The sequence below is a fragment of the Stegodyphus dumicola genome, chromosome 4 (assembly GCF_044657685.1).
Source record: "Stegodyphus dumicola isolate Sdum_Otavi_A_Nest chromosome 4, ASM4465768v1".
Taxonomy (NCBI): domain Eukaryota; kingdom Metazoa; phylum Arthropoda; class Arachnida; order Araneae; family Eresidae; genus Stegodyphus; species Stegodyphus dumicola.
Window position 1 is genome coordinate 97,960,299 of NC_140771.1, and position 19,973 is coordinate 97,980,271.

General features: G+C 30.7%; 1 protein-coding gene across 4 annotated transcripts in view; it reads right to left on the reverse strand.

The window, feature by feature from the left end:
- Positions 1–19,973, reverse strand: part of LOC118203987 (serine proteinase stubble-like) — a 123,254-nt gene that overhangs the window by 4,349 nt on the left and 98,932 nt on the right. For all 4 annotated transcript variants that reach the window (XM_085815253.1, XM_085815250.1, XM_085815252.1 and 1 more), the window contains exons 3-5: positions 18,307–18,768; positions 14,569–14,648; positions 14,299–14,405 (exon numbers count right to left, since the gene is read on the reverse strand). In XM_085815253.1, the coding sequence (XP_085671379.1) occupies positions 14,299–14,405; positions 14,569–14,648; positions 18,307–18,768 (649 nt within the window). The remainder of the gene's footprint in view (positions 1–14,298; positions 14,406–14,568; positions 14,649–18,306; positions 18,769–19,973) is intronic.

Below are 19,973 nucleotides of genomic sequence, written 5' to 3' on the forward strand. Positions count from 1 at the left end.
AGAGATGTAAGTAGTAAGCGCGGGTAACCGTGCGGCGGAAGTGACGTCACAGAAAAGGGGCGTGACCTCCGCCATTTTGAATTTCTCCGGAAGTGACGACACCAGCGCCATCTTGTATCAATCACGTGATGGAATGACATCATCAAACTTTTGTTTTGATTCTGTGGCAACGATTTTATGTTTTCAAAGTTTTTATTTTTTGTGGCAACGACACTATTTTTATGTTTAAGGCAATGAGCTCTTAACCACGTGTTTGGCAGGACACCAATTTTAATTTATTGTTTTTAATTATTTAATACGTGATTAATTATTTAATACGTCATTACTTTTAATTATTTACTCATTTTTATAGATTTATTTTAATTATTTAATCCGTCATCATTTTTAACTAGTTTTAATTGATTCCATTATATTTTAATCCATTTTAATGAATTTTAAAATAAACTCCACCGCCGGGATTCGAACTCGCTATCTCTGGGATGGGAGTCTAGCGCTTTACCGCTCGGCTACCCGGTCCTTTTATCAGACTTGTTATTTGAAACTCTATTTGGCCCTTTGACTTTTTGCACCATTGATGACATAAGGCTGAAAGTCTGCGCATGCGCTTTGACATGAAAACCGCGTCACACATTTGCTTTTACACGACGGCTAGGATTTCTTTTGGCTTCTTAATCATTACTTTATTCATTGCTGTTTTAAATGTAAGATTTTCCCACGGTTTAATTTTTTTATTATTAAGATATTTTTAATTGTTTTCAATTTTCATCTCATTCTTACTATTTTTTAAGTTATTAGTTAATTTATTAATTTTTATTTCATTTTTTTCCCTTTCCCAAACATAAATTTTATTTTTAACTTCAACAAAAGTGAATTTAAATTTTCTTTTTACTTTTTATCTTGCAAAGTTTATTTTTTTTATATTTAATTTTCTTTTTGGTTTTACAAAAGTAATATTTATTTTTACGAACTGAATTTTTCCTTTTCACTTTTTTTATTTTGCAAAAGTTTTTTTTTTTTTCCCAAATTTTTTTTCCTTTTCGTATTTTTACTTTACTTTATTTTAATTTTTTGTTTAACTTTCTTTTTTTGGTTTTACAAAAGTAATATTTTTATTTACGAATTGAATTTTTCCTTTTCACTTTTTTATTTTGCAAAAGATTTTTTTTTTCCAAAATTTATTCCTTTTCGTATTTTTACTTTATTTTATTTTACCTTTTTGTTTAAACTTTTTTTCCACATTGTAACGTATTATTTTAAATTTGAATTATAGTCACATTTGTGAAGGAGAATTTAAAGAATACACATGGAATTAATATTCAGTCATGGCAATGAAACTTTATCGATTTTTTCTCAACTTGGAATATAAAAATTTGTTAACTTGGAATATTTTTAACGTATTCATTGTAAATCAACTGAAAAATACCCATATTTCACATTGTCGATAATTTATTTAGCACTGAACTCTTACAGCCTTTTGAGAACGAAATTTATCATACCTGACAAATGATTCCTTCATAGTAATGATACATTACACGAAATATTGAGTAGAGTTCCAAATAATGATCTAACATAGTAATTAACATGAAAGACCTAACACAAATAATTTTAAGATAGAAATTTCAAACTGACATTGCTTAACTCTTACAGCTTTATTTGATATTTAACTTCTCATAGATAGTAAATAAACCTACACACAAATAATTATACATAACAGGTAATAATGACAGAAACTCCATATAATCTACTATAATTACCAACTTTAAAAATTTTACCAACTTTAAAAATTTACCAACTTTAAAAATTTTAACGCTTTTTAATATGTCACAAGAAAGACCACACTTTCAAAAAAGCATTATTTTAATTAAACATTGGAGTCATACAATCCTGCCCACATGTTTTTATTTATCATGAGCATGACACATAATAAGTAAATAAAATATATTTCACAAACTACGAAAAGCATTTCTCTTTTAACCGACTGTAATCTTAAGAAAAGATGCAGTATGGAATGCTTAGAACACTCAGTGCCACAGTTCCTCATTTCCCCACGCATTAACCAAAATATACATGTACTTTAAAATCAGTTAAACAAATTCAAATGTTAGTATTCAAACATGAATACTTCACAAATTAGATGAAAGAGAGGTACACAATGAACTTGAGTGATAAATACAGAAAAGCATGTAAAGACCGAAAAAAAGATGTATTCGTGGAGAACTTTTTAAGATAAAAACTTGCTCTATTTTTGCACATGGGTTACATATTGCATTTCAGATTAAGGAAGCATTCAAGATAATTCCTGTATAAATGTATAACTAGGGATTTTATTCACACTTGTTAGTAATGTAATTTATTAGAACAGTCGCAGATATATAGGACAAGAATGCCATTTCCAAGGAAAACAATTTTCCAAGACAGACGCTAATAGTGAAATATAAAATGGAATAAGAAAATACCATATTTCCAACAAAATTAGTATCTGAGTATGCAAAAACATGAACAAGAAACGAATATTTTTTCTGAAAATGCTCAGAATGGTTTAAGTCAGGATTAGTTTCATGAACAGAGCATGAAAATTAATGATGAATTTTTAATTTTATTTTGTCTGTAGTACATTTACTAATGCTAAAATCTTCCATTTGGTTGACTGTACTTTACATTGAGACGCAAGTTGATAAATCAGAGTGATTTTGTGTTTTAAAGCTTCAAATTCAGAAATAATACAACTCAAAAGCAAAAAGATTAAAACGACAAGAGAATATACTGCAAGCAAGCGAGCGTGATAAATGACTTTTTGGGCTGATTTTCATGAATTCATAGATCGGGTGAAAAAATTTTAATGCACTGTATATGAACTATTTTTCAAATGTATTACGATCACTGTTTTCCAACTTTACATAGACTTTAAATATGTAATGTTGCGCGCTTCCAACCTGCACGCAACAATAGTGGTGACTGCTAAGAACTGGAAAGTAGACAAAGTCTTGAGAAGGGTTTAAATCCCTTTTTATTCAACTTTAGAAATTACAAATGCGTGCTCTTGACGCTCAGAAACTACGCCGACCCGGCGGTAAAATAAAAATAAGAAACTAAAAAAAAGAATACTAACAAGTGACTAACTACGAGGCTCTCTAAACGTAACTAACCTCACCGCGTTCTAAGATACCGCTGATAATTCAGCAAACTTCTGAATATTGCGTTGAAAGATTAACAATCTGCCGAGGCAAGCACACAGGCCGAAACGCGTGGTTCTTCAATTTCTAACTAGCCACCTCCACGCTCGTAAAGCAAGAAAAGCACACTTTCGAAATCGTTTCCCTTCTATTTAACTCAGATTACTTCCGCTGACAATTTGAATTCTTGCGCGTTCTACTAAAATTTACATACTCTAGCATTGGCAATTCCAGGGGAAAGTAAGGCTTGACAGGAAAGATATTTTAAACTTAAAATAAATGTTAGTTAAAATAAATATAAACCCTACAATTAAACATTTCATGTTAATTTACCATTTTTTCCTGAGATTTATCTACGTATTTACTAAATTTTTCCATTTCGTTTATAAATATAATACCAAAAAGACATAAGAGAACATTTGTTTCTTGAAAATTTGCATAATTTTAGCCAACTGTTATTTCTTTCATAGCTTTGAAGTAACCTTTTAAACACATAGTTATCTTGTATTGACCAGACAGCCGTTGGTCTTGCCAATGTCTGAGGGAAGTCACAAAGCTAGAGAATTTAAGTAATATTTTACCAGTACAGAGAACTTCTTACGGCGTTTTTGATGAAAATTGACCGAATTTAGTAGTTCATTACTAACCTAGGAGCCTTTAACTATTTTTTTATTCGAAAAAAACACACCAGAAATTATCATCAAGATTTTCCATTCAGATATATTGTACTACTTTTCATGCCATTACATTTCAAATGAAATTTGATTCATTGTCAGATAGTTAAATGTTTGTTATTTTTTCGCATACGAATGCATTTTCGTGTCTCACATACGCTCATTACATATGATTTAACAAAATTACGAACAAGTTAGAAGTTAAATGAATATTTCCTGAAATACTGTACATTTCATTCCGGAAAGTTTACATGAGTACCTGCATTTCGAAACCCCTAATGTTTCTTTTCCTGAATTCAAAGTAAATTTTGAGTGTAGAATTTTCAGTTTTGACAGAAGTTATTTGTGGGTGGCTGTGATGTGTTCGTGTTTTCATAAACCGTTTTTGTGAAACACCCTATTGGTAACCTTTAGAACAGTTTGAATATTACCATTTTTTACCTTACTGCCACTGCAAATCATTGAATTTTCAAATATTTTCCTTTTTTATCGTTTAGTGTGCCTCGTAAAGTCTTGAGAACAAATTTTTACTAAATAGTTATATCATTCGATTTAATAATTTTGTTACACGTTTGGAAGATTTAACTTTACTATCACGCTAAACCAGAAGTTAAGAAAAGAAATGTAATTTTTATCTTAGTATTCTATGGGAATAGATTAATTTTCTCTGACATTGACGTATTCGTATGTAGATAATAGAGACTTTTAACCCAACTCATACAGATTTGGAATATTTTCTCTAAGTCACCACGATGACAGACTTGCATTGTCATAGACGTTTTTCTCGTGAAATATATTTCTTTCTTAAAAGTTTATATACTAATTTCTATAGAAACATGTCTAAGAAAATACCTCATCTTCATAAGAAACATCAGATTTGATTTAAATTAATAATAAAATAAGAATCATTATTTTGTAAATATGACTCTATTTTGTAAAAATAAACTCTTTGACTCAAAAGTTTCTTCTTTATCATATTCGAAATGAACAATTAATTGTTCATAACTAATATATTGTATTGATGAAGCAGAGTTATATTTTATACTGCATTATATTTCAAATTGAATGTGTTTTATTGCATCTTTTAATAAAATCTTAAAAGCTTAAATGAGTGTTTCATTACAAAATTTGTACTTTCTAACTTCATTCTACTGAAACGAAAACATTCATAACTTATTACGAAGAAAAAGTTTTACATATTATACTTTTTGATTAATTTTCATACCACAGTATTATCTTTGAAAATTTGTTTCCTAATCCACTGCTAATATATTACTAATTTTCGCTCTTTCAATACACTTCGTACGTGATAAAAAACTCAGTTTAGAAACATTTTTTCCTTAACGCCTTGTATTGCATTGCTGAACCAGGGCCATGCTTTCATTTTTATTACATATCATGCGAATATTTTTAAAAAAGCATATTTTTTCCTTCTGTTAGCACAATTTTAACCAGCATTTGACCATTACAGAGACTTCTTCAGTAAAATTTCAAGGGTTAAATTGATCGTTTCATTATTAATTTTGAAGATTCTGGATATATCCTATTTAAAAGTTCATAACCGATTAGCAAAATAATTTATATATGTACTTTATTGTCCTTTTAATATTTAAAGCGTTTTTTAACTATAACACTTGATTTCTAAAGAAGTATCGAAATGATTATTTACTTTCCACTTTTTCCAAAGAATTTCGTAGACACATATGTTCAGTACATAATATTTTCCTAACTTAAAAATATTATTACCAAAATAGAAAAATATGCAAAATTTTCCGAAAAATTTATATATTTGTTTTTTAAAAACATGTACACGAATACCCACATTTAATTACTTAATGTGTATTTTCCTATATCAGAACTAAAATTTGGAACGAAAGTTTTTTAAATAATGTCATATTCCATAAAATTTATGTCTTTGTGATGTCATCGTCTTTTCTCAAACGTTTTGAGAGTAGACGTTTAGATATTTCGAAACTGTTTTCTCTTTGCTATTGGAAACTATTTTATCTTTGCTGTTGGTATATGCCAATGAATTCTCGATACTTTTTTCTCCTGGTTTATCTTCAGCTTATGAGTTATTTAAATACTTAAAAATATATTTTTAGATCTTTTATGTTGACACTTGTGGTAGACTTTTTTTTGGATGTTTTTGGAAAATGTATTTAGAATATAAAATGTAAATTTAATAAAAAGAGATATAATGAAGATCAAGTATTCTGCAAAATCTGGATGGTAATTATACAAAATTAGTTATAGAGCAGGTTTTCGTAAAAAGCGGTTCCAACGAAGGAGACATGCCGGCAGTCTTCTGAAGCTCTAAGTGGGCACCTGATCTTTGCTCTTACAAAAGCTAAGTAGAATTGTAAATTTTACGTAAGAGCGAATATCAAATGCCCACTTAGAGTTTCAGGAGACAGCTGGCATGTCTCCTTCGTTGGAACCGCTTTTTACGAAAACCTGCTCTATAACTAATTTTGTATAATTACCATCCAGATTTTGCAGAATACTTGATCTTCATTATATCTCTTTTTATTAAATTTACATTTTATATTCTATGTAATTCAAAAAATAAGCTTCGAATAGGATGAATATTTGCACATTCTACTGAATTGTTTAGATCTGGAGAATGTCTTTTACTTCCAGATTTTTTATCTTATGTCTGCATAACCTGCATTTATTCCATTCGTCTTCCTATTACTGGTAGAAAAATTACATTTTGCGTGAGGGATTTGGAATACCGAAGTTCATATGAATGTTGAATAAAGAGAACAAATCCGGCATTCTATCGTAATTGACTAACACTCTGAATAATAAAATTTTAAGAAAACATCAGTTTCATTCACGTAAATGAAATACATTTTCCAAAAACGTCCAAAAACAATCTATCACAAGTGTCAACATAAAAGATCTACAAATATATTTTTAAGTATTTAAATAACTCATAAGCTGAAGATAAACCAGGAGAAAAAAGTATCGAGAATTCATTGGCATATACCAACAGCAAAGATAAAATAGTTTCCAATAGCAAAGAGAAAACAGTTTCGAAATGTCTAAACGTCTACTCTCAAAACGTTTGAGAAAAGACGATGACATCACAAAGACATAAATTTTATGGAATATGACATTATTTAAAAAACTTTCGTTCCAAATTTTAGTTCTGATATAGGAAAATACACATTAAGTAATTAAATGTGGGTATTCGTGTACATGTTTTTAAAAAACAAATATATAAATTTTTCGGAAAATTTTGCATATTTTTCTATTTTGGTAATAATATTTTTAAGTTAGGAAAATATTATGTACTGAACATATGTGTCTACGAAATTCTTTGGAAAAAGTGGAAAGTAAATAATCATTTCGATACTTCTTTAGAAATCAAGTGTTATAGTTAAAAAACGCTTTAAATATTAAAAGGACAATAAAGTACATATATAAATTATTTTGCTAATCGGTTATGAACTTTTAAATAGGATATATCCAGAATCTTCAAAATTAATAATGAAACGATCAATTTAACCCTTGAAATTTTACTGAAGAAGTCTCTGTAATAGTCAAATGCTGGTTAAAATTGTGCTAACAGAAGGAAAAAATATGCTTTTTTAAAAATATTCGCATGATATGTAATAAAAATGAAAGCATGGCCCTGGTTCAGCAATGCAATACAAGGCGTTAAGGAAAAAATGTTTCTAAACTGAGTTTTTTATCACGTACGAAGTGTATTGAAAGAGCGAAAATTAGTAATATATTAGCAGTGGATTAGGAAACAAATTTTCAAAGATAATACTGTGGTATGAAAATTAATCAAAAAGTATAATATGTAAAACTTTTTCTTCGTAATAAGTTATGAATGTTTTCGTTTCAGTAGAATGAAGTTAGAAAGTACAAATTTTGTAATGAAACACTCATTTAAGCTTTTAAGATTTTATTAAAAGATGCAATAAAACACATTCAATTTGAAATATAATGCAGTATAAAATATAACTCTGCTTCATCAATACAATATATTAGTTATGAACAATTAATTGTTCATTTCGAATATGATAAAGAAGAAACTTTTGAGTCAAAGAGTTTATTTTTACAAAATAGAGTCATATTTACAAAATAATGATTCTTATTTTATTATTAATTTAAATCAAATCTGATGTTTCTTATGAAGATGAGGTATTTTCTTAGACATGTTTCTATAGAAATTAGTATATAAACTTTTAAGAAAGAAATATATTTCACGAGAAAAACGTCTATGACAATGCAAGTCTGTCATCGTGGTGACTTAGAGAAAATATTCCAAATCTGTATGAGCTGGGTTAAAAGTCTCTATTATCTACATACGAATACGTCAATGTCAGAGAAAATTAATCTATTCCCATAGAATACTAAGATAAAAATTACATTTCTTTTCTTAACTTCTGGTTTAGCGTGATAGTAAAGTTAAATCTTCCAAACGTGTAACAAAATTATTAAATCGAATGATATAACTATTTAGTAAAAATTTGTTCTCAAGACTTTACGAGGCACACTAAACGATAAAAAAGGAAAATATTTGAAAATTCAATGATTTGCAGTGGCAGTAAGGTAAAAAATGGTAATATTCAAACTGTTTTAAAGGTTACCAATAGGGTGTTTCACAAAAACGGTTTATGAAAACACGAACACATCACAGCCACCCACAAATAACTTCTGTCAAAACTGAAAATTCTACACTCAAAATTTACTTTGAATTCAGGAAAAGAAACATTAGGGGTTTCGAAATGCAGGTACTCATGTAAACTTTCCGGAATGAAATGTACAGTATTTCAGGAAATATTCATTTAACTTCTAACTTGTTCGTAATTTTGTTAAATCATATGTAATGAGCGTATGTGAGACACGAAAATGCATTCGTATGCGAAAAAATAACAAACATTTAACTATCTGACAATGAATCAAATTTCATTTGAAATGTAATGGCATGAAAAGTAGTACAATATATCTGAATGGAAAATCTTGATGATAATTTCTGGTGTGTTTTTTTCGAATAAAAAAATAGTTAAAGGCTCCTAGGTTAGTAATGAACTACTAAATTCGGTCAATTTTCATCAAAAACGCCGTAAGAAGTTCTCTGTACTGGTAAAATATTACTTAAATTCTCTAGCTTTGTGACTTCCCTCAGACATTGGCAAGACCAACGGCTGTCTGGTCAATACAAGATAACTATGTGTTTAAAAGGTTACTTCAAAGCTATGAAAGAAATAACAGTTGGCTAAAATTATGGAAATTTTCAAGAAACAAATGTTCTCTTATGTCTTTTTGGTATTATATTTATAAACGAAATGGAAAAATTTAGTAAATACGTAGATAAATCTCAGGAAAAAATGGTAAATTAACATGAAATGTTTAATTGTAGGGTTTATATTTATTTTAACTAACATTTATTTTAAGTTTAAAATATCTTTCCTGTCAAGCCTTACTTTCCCCTGGAATTGCCAATGCTAGAGTATGTAAATTTTAGTAGAACGCGCAAGAATTCAAATTGTCAGCGGAAGTAATCTGAGTTAAATAGAAGGGAAACGATTTCGAAAGTGTGCTTTTCTTGCTTTACGAGCGTGGAGGTGGCTAGTTAGAAATTGAAGAACCACGCGTTTCGGCCTGTGTGCTTGCCTCGGCAGATTGTTAATCTTTCAACGCAATATTCAGAAGTTTGCTGAATTATCAGCGGTATCTTAGAACGCGGTGAGGTTAGTTACGTTTAGAGAGCCTCGTAGTTAGTCACTTGTTAGTATTCTTTTTTTTAGTTTCTTATTTTTATTTTACCGCCGGGTCGGCGTAGTTTCTGAGCGTCAAGAGCACGCATTTGTAATTTCTAAAGTTGAATAAAAAGGGATTTAAACCCTTCTCAAGACTTTGTCTACTTTCCAGTTCTTAGCAGTCACCACTATTGTTGCGTGCAGGTTGGAAGCGCGCAACATTACATATTTAAAGTCTATGTAAAGTTGGAAAACAGTGATCGTAATACATTTGAAAAATAGTTCATATACAGTGCATTAAAATTTTTTCACCCGATCTATGAATTCATGAAAATCAGCCCAAAAAGTCATTTATCACGCTCGCTTGCTTGCAGTATATTCTCTTGTCGTTTTAATCTTTTTGCTTTTGAGTTGTATTATTTCTGAATTTGAAGCTTTAAAACACAAAATCACTCTGATTTATCAACTTGCGTCTCAATGTAAAGTACAGTCAACCAAATGGAAGATTTTAGCATTAGTAAATGTACTACAGACAAAATAAAATTAAAAATTCATCATTAATTTTCATGCTCTGTTCATGAAACTAATCCTGACTTAAACCATTCTGAGCATTTTCAGAAAAAATATTCGTTTCTTGTTCATGTTTTTGCATACTCAGATACTAATTTTGTTGGAAATATGGTATTTTCTTATTCCATTTTATATTTCACTATTAGCGTCTGTCTTGGAAAATTGTTTTCCTTGGAAATGGCATTCTTGTCCTATATATCTGCGACTGTTCTAATAAATTACATTACTAACAAGTGTGAATAAAATCCCTAGTTATACATTTATACAGGAATTATCTTGAATGCTTCCTTAATCTGAAATGCAATATGTAACCCATGTGCAAAAATAGAGCAAGTTTTTATCTTAAAAAGTTCTCCACGAATACATCTTTTTTTCGGTCTTTACATGCTTTTCTGTATTTATCACTCAAGTTCATTGTGTACCTCTCTTTCATCTAATTTGTGAAGTATTCATGTTTGAATACTAACATTTGAATTTGTTTAACTGATTTTAAAGTACATGTATATTTTGGTTAATGCGTGGGGAAATGAGGAACTGTGGCACTGAGTGTTCTAAGCATTCCATACTGCATCTTTTCTTAAGATTACAGTCGGTTAAAAGAGAAATGCTTTTCGTAGTTTGTGAAATATATTTTATTTACTTATTATGTGTCATGCTCATGATAAATAAAAACATGTGGGCAGGATTGTATGACTCCAATGTTTAATTAAAATAATGCTTTTTTGAAAGTGTGGTCTTTCTTGTGACATATTAAAAAGCGTTAAAATTTTTAAAGTTGGTAATTATAGTAGATTATATGGAGTTTCTGTCATTATTACCTGTTATGTATAATTATTTGTGTAGGTTTATTTACTATCTATGAGAAGTTAAATATCAAATAAAGCTGTAAGAGTTAAGCAATGTCAGTTTGAAATTTCTATCTTAAAATTATTTGTGTTAGGTCTTTTATATTAATTACTATGTTAGATCATTATTTGGAACTCTACTCAATATTTCGTGTAATGTATCATTACTATGTAGGAATCATTTGTCAGGTATGATAAATTAAATTTCGTTCTCAATAGGCTGTAAGAGTTCAGTGCTAAATAAATTATTGACAATGTGAAATATGGGTATTTTTCAGTTGATTTACAATGAATACGTTAAAAATATTCCAAGTTAACAAATTTTTATATTCCAAGTTGAGAAAAAATCGATAAAGTTTCATTGCCATGACTGAATAATAATTCCATGTGTATTCTTTAAATTCTCCTTCACAAATGTGACTATAATTCAAATTTAAAATAATACGTTACAATGTGGATATTCTTGTCTGTAGTTAAAATATAATTCAATCTTCTGTTCCTTGTTAAGAGAGTAAGGCTGTGTAAGTTCAAATAGAGTAGTGTTTATAAAGTTCTGCGGTAAATGGGGGAATGATATTAAGAATCCGAGTGACGTTTTCACATGAAGGAAAAATCAAGGTTCAGTGTATGTTTGGTGATTTAAGAAGGATGTGTGCAAGAAAATATAAGATATTTTTTGTAAAATATTTCAAAGAGTTAGCAAAATTTGTGTTAGTAGTATAAATGAATCTTACTGAATAAAAAGGAGTGTTCTGAATAGATATGTATAAATGTCTGTAGAGTAAAATAAGAAGAAATGAAGTACTATTGGTATGTATCTAAACTTAACTGGGTAGAAATGTTCCATGCATTGGTTTGAGTGGCTTCATACCATGAAAATTTATTGCTCCTTAGAAGATTTATTTAAAGTCAGTAGGTCTTACAATAAAGAAACATGTGTAAGACTGTATTTATTATGGGGAAAAGGAATCAGAAATACAGCATGAATATGTTTTATAAGTTAAATATAAGGGTAAATGTGTAAATGGAAAGTGTAAAAATTACATTTGTCAGACATAGTTTGGTGAATCCTTTGAATAAAAGTAAGACGTGTAAAAGGGAATCAACAAAGTTTTGTATAGTTGGCCAAAAAGTTAATACAGTCATTAATAGTTAGTACAATGCATTAGAAGGAAAAGTTCTGAGTATCTCCAACTTAGTAGTAAAAAAGTAAGAAATGTAGTATTCCAGTTAAACTATATAGAAAGAGCATTGTGTATATTGGCTTAATGTTACAGAAAATATTATCTGGTGAAGTTATATGAATGTAAATTCCAGCTTAAAATTTCAAAGACACAGAAATGTAGGTAAGTTTACTTTTGGAGAGAAATGAAAATGTAACATCGTATTGTATTTAAAACAAGGGAAAAAAGTTAAGGGTAAAATAAAAATGTAACAAAAAAAAAAAAAAAAAAAAAACACATTTGTGTAAACAAAAAACTCAAAAAAATTAAAATTATGAAACTAAATATTACTTTTGTAAAAAAAATTAAGTTAAAAATGTAGTAACACCTTTTTTTAAAATAAAAAGCGGAAAGGAAAATTAAATTTGGAAAAATAAATATATCTTTTGTAAAACCAAAAAAAAAAAAAAAAAAAGTTTAAACAAAAAGGTAAAATATAGTAAAGTAAAAATACGAAAAGGAATAAATTTTGGAAAAAAAAAACTTTTGCAAAATAAAAAAGTGAAAAGGAAAAATTCAATTCGTAAATAAAAATATTACTTTTGTAAAACCAAAAAAAGAAAGTTAAACAAAAAATTAAAATAAAGTAAAGTAAAAATACGAAAAAGAAAAAAATTTTGGGAAAAAAAAAAAAACTTTTGCAAAATAAAAAAATGAAAAGGAAAAATTCAATTCGTAAAAATAAATATTACTTTTGTAAAACCAAAAAGAAAATTAAATATAAAAAAAATAAACTTTGCAAGATAAAAAGTAAAAAGAAAATTTAAATTCACTTTTGTTGAAGTTAAAAATAAAACTTATGTTTGGGAAAGGGAAAAAAATGAAATAAAAATTAATAAATTAACTAATAACTTAAAAAATAGTAAGAATGAGATGAAAATTGAAAACAATTAAAAATATCTTAATAATAAAAAAATTAAACCGTGGGAAAATCTTACATTTAAAACAGCAATGAATAAAGTAATGATTAAGAAGCCAAAAGAAATCCTAGCCGTCGTGTAAAAGCAAATGTGTGACGCGGTTTTCATGTCAAAGCGCATGCGCAGACTTTCAGCCTTATGTCATCAATGGTGCAAAAAGTCAAAGGGCCAAATAGAGTTTCAAATAACAAGTCTGATAAAAGGACCGGGTAGCCGAGCGGTAAAGCGCTAGACTCCCATCCCAGAGATAGCGAGTTCGAATCCCGGCGGTGGAGTTTATTTTAAAATTCATTAAAATGGATTAAAATATAATGGAATCAATTAAAACTAGTTAAAAATGATGACGGATTAAATAATTAAAATGAATCTATAAAAATGAGTAAATAATTAAAAGTAATGACGTATTAAATAATTAATCACGTATTAAATAATTAAAAACAATAAATTAAAATTGGTGTCCTGCCAAACACGTGGTTAAGAGCTCATTGCCTTAAACATAAAAATAGTGTCGTTGCCACAAAAAATAAAAACTTTGAAAACATAAAATCGTTGCCACAGAATCAAAACGAAAGTTTGATGATGTCATTCCATCACGTGATTGATACAAGATGGCGCTGGTGTCGTCACTTCCGGAGAAATTCAAAATGGCGGAGGCCACGCCCCTTTTCTGTGACGTCACTTCCGCCGCACGGTTACCCGCGCTTACTACGGATGTAAAACTTAGAAAGTTAAAAAAAAATCATTAAATATTTCTTAAGGTCTAATGGAAAAACTTTAAAACAGTACAGAAAAGAAATAATCAGTATAATTTCGTGAATGATAAGCAGCTGTTATACTATAATGATTAAAATTAAGTATATTTTAAAGAAATAGAAAAGCCATTTTATGTTTTCATTTTTTATACATTTTCTTGTGATCCCTTTCAACCTTCTTTAGGATATATTTTTTCCTATTAAAAAGGTGGTTTTAATTTTATTAATACCACTACAATTTTAGGAATCAAATGTTATTACCATAAAATACCATAAAATATTATAAATTTTCTTTTATTTTTCTCTTTCACGCTGGGATACGCATTAGTTCCTTTCAATAATCCTTTAGTGCAGATTACTATCAACAGACAACTACCTTTCCTCAAAGATTAATTATGAACATTTTAAATACGCTTACTCATCCACGCAATGACCAGCAGTTGCAATCCAGTTCGCGTTTAGAATTGCTCCACCACAACGGTGCGTACTAGCGAATCCAAAGAATGAAGATCTTCTCACAGACACCTTGAAAAATACAGGATTTTAGTTAAGCATCATAAAAGAAACCATCTAATCTAATTAAAAGCTCGCATTTTAAGCGATGTAATGTATTTTTAGCTGATGGTGTAAACCGAAAGGTGAAAATAGAGATTATATTAAGAATTAGAATTTTTATAAGTGTCATTACCTGCCACGGCCATTCTCCAAATGAAGAATGTGTTCCACCAACTACTTTCATCTTCGGATGGGGAGATGGGATGCCACATGCTGTAAAGTATTAGGTACAAAAATCAAACAGAGGATTTCGTATGCGATATCTATTAACAAAGCGTATGAAGACTATAATTAAACATAAACATTTGACCAAGATGTGCTGCTTCATTTCACTTATTTAATAAGAAACATTTTCTCATATGAAATCTACACTGGTGTGTAAAAATTAAGGACGAGACGGTTTTTTCAATATAACTTTGTACAAAAGCTTTCCAAATCAACACATTTAATACCGTAAGATCCCCAATACGTAAGGACATGAGTAACGTAAGCAACACTTACTAAAAGAGAAATCAGACGGATAAAAAGAAGCTTTATTGAAAAAGTAGCATGGAGCGCAATGAGACTGAAGGACGAAACATCCCTGTGATGGGTGTCCAGCAAGAAACATCCGGTCTTTAATAGGGGATATGATCTCCCCTGACTGCTAGGCAGGTTTCACAGCGTCTGCCCATGCTGAGAATGAGGGTGTCAATGAGTTGCTGAGGCATTGCTGCCCATTCGTCTTGCAGCGCCAATCGAAGCTCCGGAATCGTTACTGGTGGTAAGGTACGAGCTGCCAAGCGTCTGCCTAGAAACTCCCATACATGCTCGATGGGATTGAGATCCGAAGATCGTGCCGGCCAATCCATACGTTCAATATCCTCACTCTCTAAGAGCTGTTCGGCAGCTACTGTGCGATGACATGGTGCATTGTCGTCCATGAAAAGGAACTGCGGACCCATAGCGCCTCTAAAAAGACGCACATATGGAAGAAGAATCTCGTTACAATAACGGGTCCCGTTGACTGAACCTGCGTCGAAGATGTGAAGGTCTGTACGACTACCAAGCATGATGCCTCCCCAAACGAGAACATCGCCACCTCCATACCTGTCCCTTTCAATGATGTTCGAGAGATGATTGCGGCTTCCCCGCTCTCTCCAGATGAGTATGCGATGAGAATCGCTACTCAGACTGAATCTGCTCTCATCTGTAAAGAGTACTCGTCCCCATTCATTGTCTCTCCAATTCCGGTGTTCCCGGCACCACAGAGAACGCCTTCTCTTATGGGCAGGCGTTAGAGGTACACACCGTACAGGGCGTCGTGCCAACAGACCACCACCGTGCAGTCTTCTGGCCACGGTAAAACGCGATATCGGTTGTCCAGTCGCCTGTGTCGTGTGTCTAGCGATTTCTCTCGCTGTCCGCCGCCTGTTTCTTCTGGCCTGTAAGGCAACAAACCGGTCATCTGCGGGTGTGGTTCCTCGTGGACGACCGCTACTAAACCCCCGGATAGCTGTTCCTGTAGTTTGAAATTGTCTCCAAAGTCGTGAAACGATGCTGTGAGCAATTCCGAACTCTGCAGCCATACTTGTCACACTGCGGCCTTCCTCGAACTTCCCAATGATTCGACCTCGGGTAAAAGCATCCCGATGTCGTCTAACAGATTGATTATTCGCCATTTCTCGCTGAGGCAAAAACTCGGTGTGATTTTAACTGCTATACGGCGTGCAATCTCTTTGCCAGAAATACTGATCTTACACCGACAACATGCTTTATACTACTCAGACACTCCCCCATTACGTCTACTTGCATATCTGCGGATATGCTACCGTACATCACCTTACTTAATCTCCTGATTGGTCTTTCTGTCCGCTCTGCCTCTTCGTTCAGCTGATATACTAATATTTCGACTTCGTCCTTAATTTTTGCACACCAGTGTATTTTCAAACGGCAGTACTTCACTAATCCATCAAAAAGCTAAATGACTTATCAGAAATCTGGTCTGTATCTCATATTTTATTTTTAAAAGAGTGTAAAAAAATCGATTTGGAAAGTAGCAGCTTTGAATTACTTGTAAGTATTTTGCGCATTTAGTTAAGATTCCAGCGCTTCATAAAAATTTATTGAAAGTTTGAGTTAGTTCCCTTGCTCAAATACGATTTTATCTGTTATTTTGTTGAAACCTTTTAGTCTTTTTATTGATTTTGATACTTAACGTGTTATTACAAACTCCTTAGAAAAAGTAGCCAAACTTTGGCAACCATTCCCACAAACAGTCTTCAGACAACCATGCTCATAACAATCCTTCAGTCAAGCAACATCGTTATTTTCGTAAACATTCCCTGTTCTGTATTCCAAGTTCCAACGGTTTTTATAAACAAGCCGTGATATTTTTTGCCTTAAATTTAAAATATATTATTGGACAATTTGTTAACAATAAAAAAAACTGCGGTAAAGTTTCTGCAGGAATTCAGAATTTTGCAACAAAATCTCTAAAGGGAACAGAGAAGATGTCGAGTCTTTGCGATTTTTTAAGCGATCTCACGTTTTTTAAACAAAAACAGATAGCTGTGTACTTGGGGAGAAGAATAGCGGAAAACATAATTACAAAAAGTTTTGGTGTTGAATGTAAATGTTTTATTTTTTCAAGTATATCACGTGATACTTACTTAAAATTTTTTATTTTAAATTGTTAAAGTATATTTATTTTTCAAATGTGGATAATATCTGCCGACTTACGAAAAATATTGATAAATTGGGAATCTTTCAGAAAGTTTGCAAAACTATCAATTGGAACCCGATAAGTAACTTTTCTTTTTCATCTGTAAAAAATCATCAAATTGCACCAAGGTGGTTGCTTTCATACGTAAGTACTTTTATTCGTGCTTTGTTACTTAAAAAGAGATTTAACTAAGAGTATATTCGTGTATACAACATCACACCATCATACAATATTAACAGTTAAAGGAAGATTTTTCTACTGCTTTAGAACATTCTGAAATAAAATGCACAATATTTTTATTTCAAATGCGTATATTTTGCATATTTCACGTGTTTCATATATTCATAATTATTTGAAAAATTGCCTGAAAGTAATATTTTTTTTCATAATATAAAATATTTTATTTCTGAAAGTTCGTTAAAACTATTGGCATTATTCCTATGTCTTTACTATATTTATAAGGTATCTAAAATTTACAGTCTAGGAAATGGTAACTAATTTTTATACTTCTTGTTTATTTAATTTCGTGTGAAGCTGCAGGCGTGTAAAAATTCCAAATGCAGAAGCAGCGCTTTCATTGCCCAGAGCCTTCAAAACACAATACATTATTTAAATGAAGAATAAATGTTGAATCCCTCTATTACTAGAGATATACAGAGAGACTTTTTTCTTTCAAACTAAACTGTTACTTTTAATCGTTATTCCCACAGTCTTAGCAAATAGTACATAGCAATATTTATCTTACATTTTTATTTATATTTACCTAATGCGCTTTCGCGTTAAACTATTAAAAATTTCCTCTTCCTACAAACATATTGGTCTATACCTGCCTTTCTAAGAATGAAATATTTAGCAAGTTTGAAAGTTATCCGAAAGCGAAATTAGAAATTTCCCTCTTCTGGTGATATACGTGGTTCTGTTTCATAAAATATTTCCTATTAAAATTTTTTATGCTAATAGATTAGCTTAAATATGAATTAAGTAATTTACTAAAACTGAATAATTTTATTGTCTATGATTTTGTAACTGGATTTTCTTAATAAAGACTGGTCTGATGTTTATATACGAGATTCCTTGCTAAGCAACTAAATGTATCGGAAGATTACGAACACCAGAATTAAATATTATCATACAAAATAATCGGGAAACCTTCCATTTATTACTTACCCGAGAAATCGCCAACCGTTGGTGGTTTTGTTGTAAGACTTGAATGAGCTGTAGTATCTTGAGCAATTAGTGATGACGCAATAGGTTGAACTAGAGAAGAAGGCACTGTTCCAACGGTAATTGATCCAGTACCAACCGCCAAAGGAGCAGAAGTCATGACCATCGGTGGTTTAGTTACAGTCATTTGCACACTAGAAGCTGCAGGCTTTACTTTGGTGAATGTATCCCCTTTGGTAGGAGAAAATGGAGGTAATGTAGATGAATTGGATGATGATCCAGAAGAACCAGGGACTAAGTTGTCTTCTTCCTTTGGTAGAGAACAACATGTTCCAACAAGGAACCGATCAACGCAAGGTCCAAGCTGAATCCCGTCCTGCTTAATGCATTGCCAAACAAACATGCAGGTACCTTTTTCTCCCATTGCATTGGTACATGATTCTGGACGAATTTTGATTGTCGATGCTATAATTCAAAAGTGTGTTGCTATTATTTTGAAAAATAAGAATTGGAGTTATAATCATCATGAAAGTTACAATATTATTAAAGCTTCAATTTGATAATAACACATTCATAACATAAACAATTTTATTTTAGGTATGAAAAAAACCATTCTTCAATTTGATGAATTAACTCAGTCAACTGTCATGAAGTATGCTGGTTATTAAATTATGCATTAAATCTTCCTTCTTAAGATGAGAAGAAATTTCAAAATAAAAAGATGTTACATAAACTTTATTTCTTGCTCTATTTTACGTTGTTTAATTCAGGAATGTATAAAGCTCTATTTAAATTTTTCAAAAGGATGCATACTGTAAATTTTTAAAAACTTTGCTAAATTATAAATATTTACTTTTCTGTTAAATTCTAGTTGATAAAAATCTCATTCTTATGCAGTATTTTTATTTGTCATAACAATCCTTCAGTCAAGCAACATCGTTATTTTTATTCACTCATAATTTTGTTACATATTTTAAAAATACGTCACAAACAATACCAGATTTTTATTGTACTGAAAAAAATCGAAATCTTCACCTTTTATAACATATTTCCCAAATGCTCAGTGTGTCCACCTTGGCTGATGCGCGAGATATCTTGGCGATAATCTTCATTGTTCATGTGTGTGCTACTGTATAACAATCGACCAAAGCCTATCTTTGCTGATATGGTTATAAAGGTTCCTGAGGCATGTTGCTTGGGAGGCACAAAGACCCCGTAAAAAGTCTCATTGGATTAATATAAAGACTGGGGGAACCGCATATTAATCCATTATCCCCTTAATCCTGCTAGCCCTGTCCGCATTAACAAAAAATTCTAAGATATTCCAGCAAACAATTTTGTCAATGATCTCTGTGGTAGTACTCGTAAGAAGAAAACTATCATGTTGAAAGAGATAAGCTTTCCAGAATGTCCATACAAATGATGCACACATGTCTGCCTCGCAAATTCATTTTGAAGTACGAAAAGAAACTAAATTTATGTATGCCTAAATAGGTAAATGTAATAAAATTTTGAGTGTTTGCATAATTTTGTTTGTTGTACGTTTTTAACGTTTTTTGGGCAAACACCTCCAGATGAAAATTGTTTCAAAAGTACCTCATGACATTTATGATTGTTTAAAAGATCGAATTTTTGACTAAAGGCTTATTTTTCGATAGAAATATTAAAGT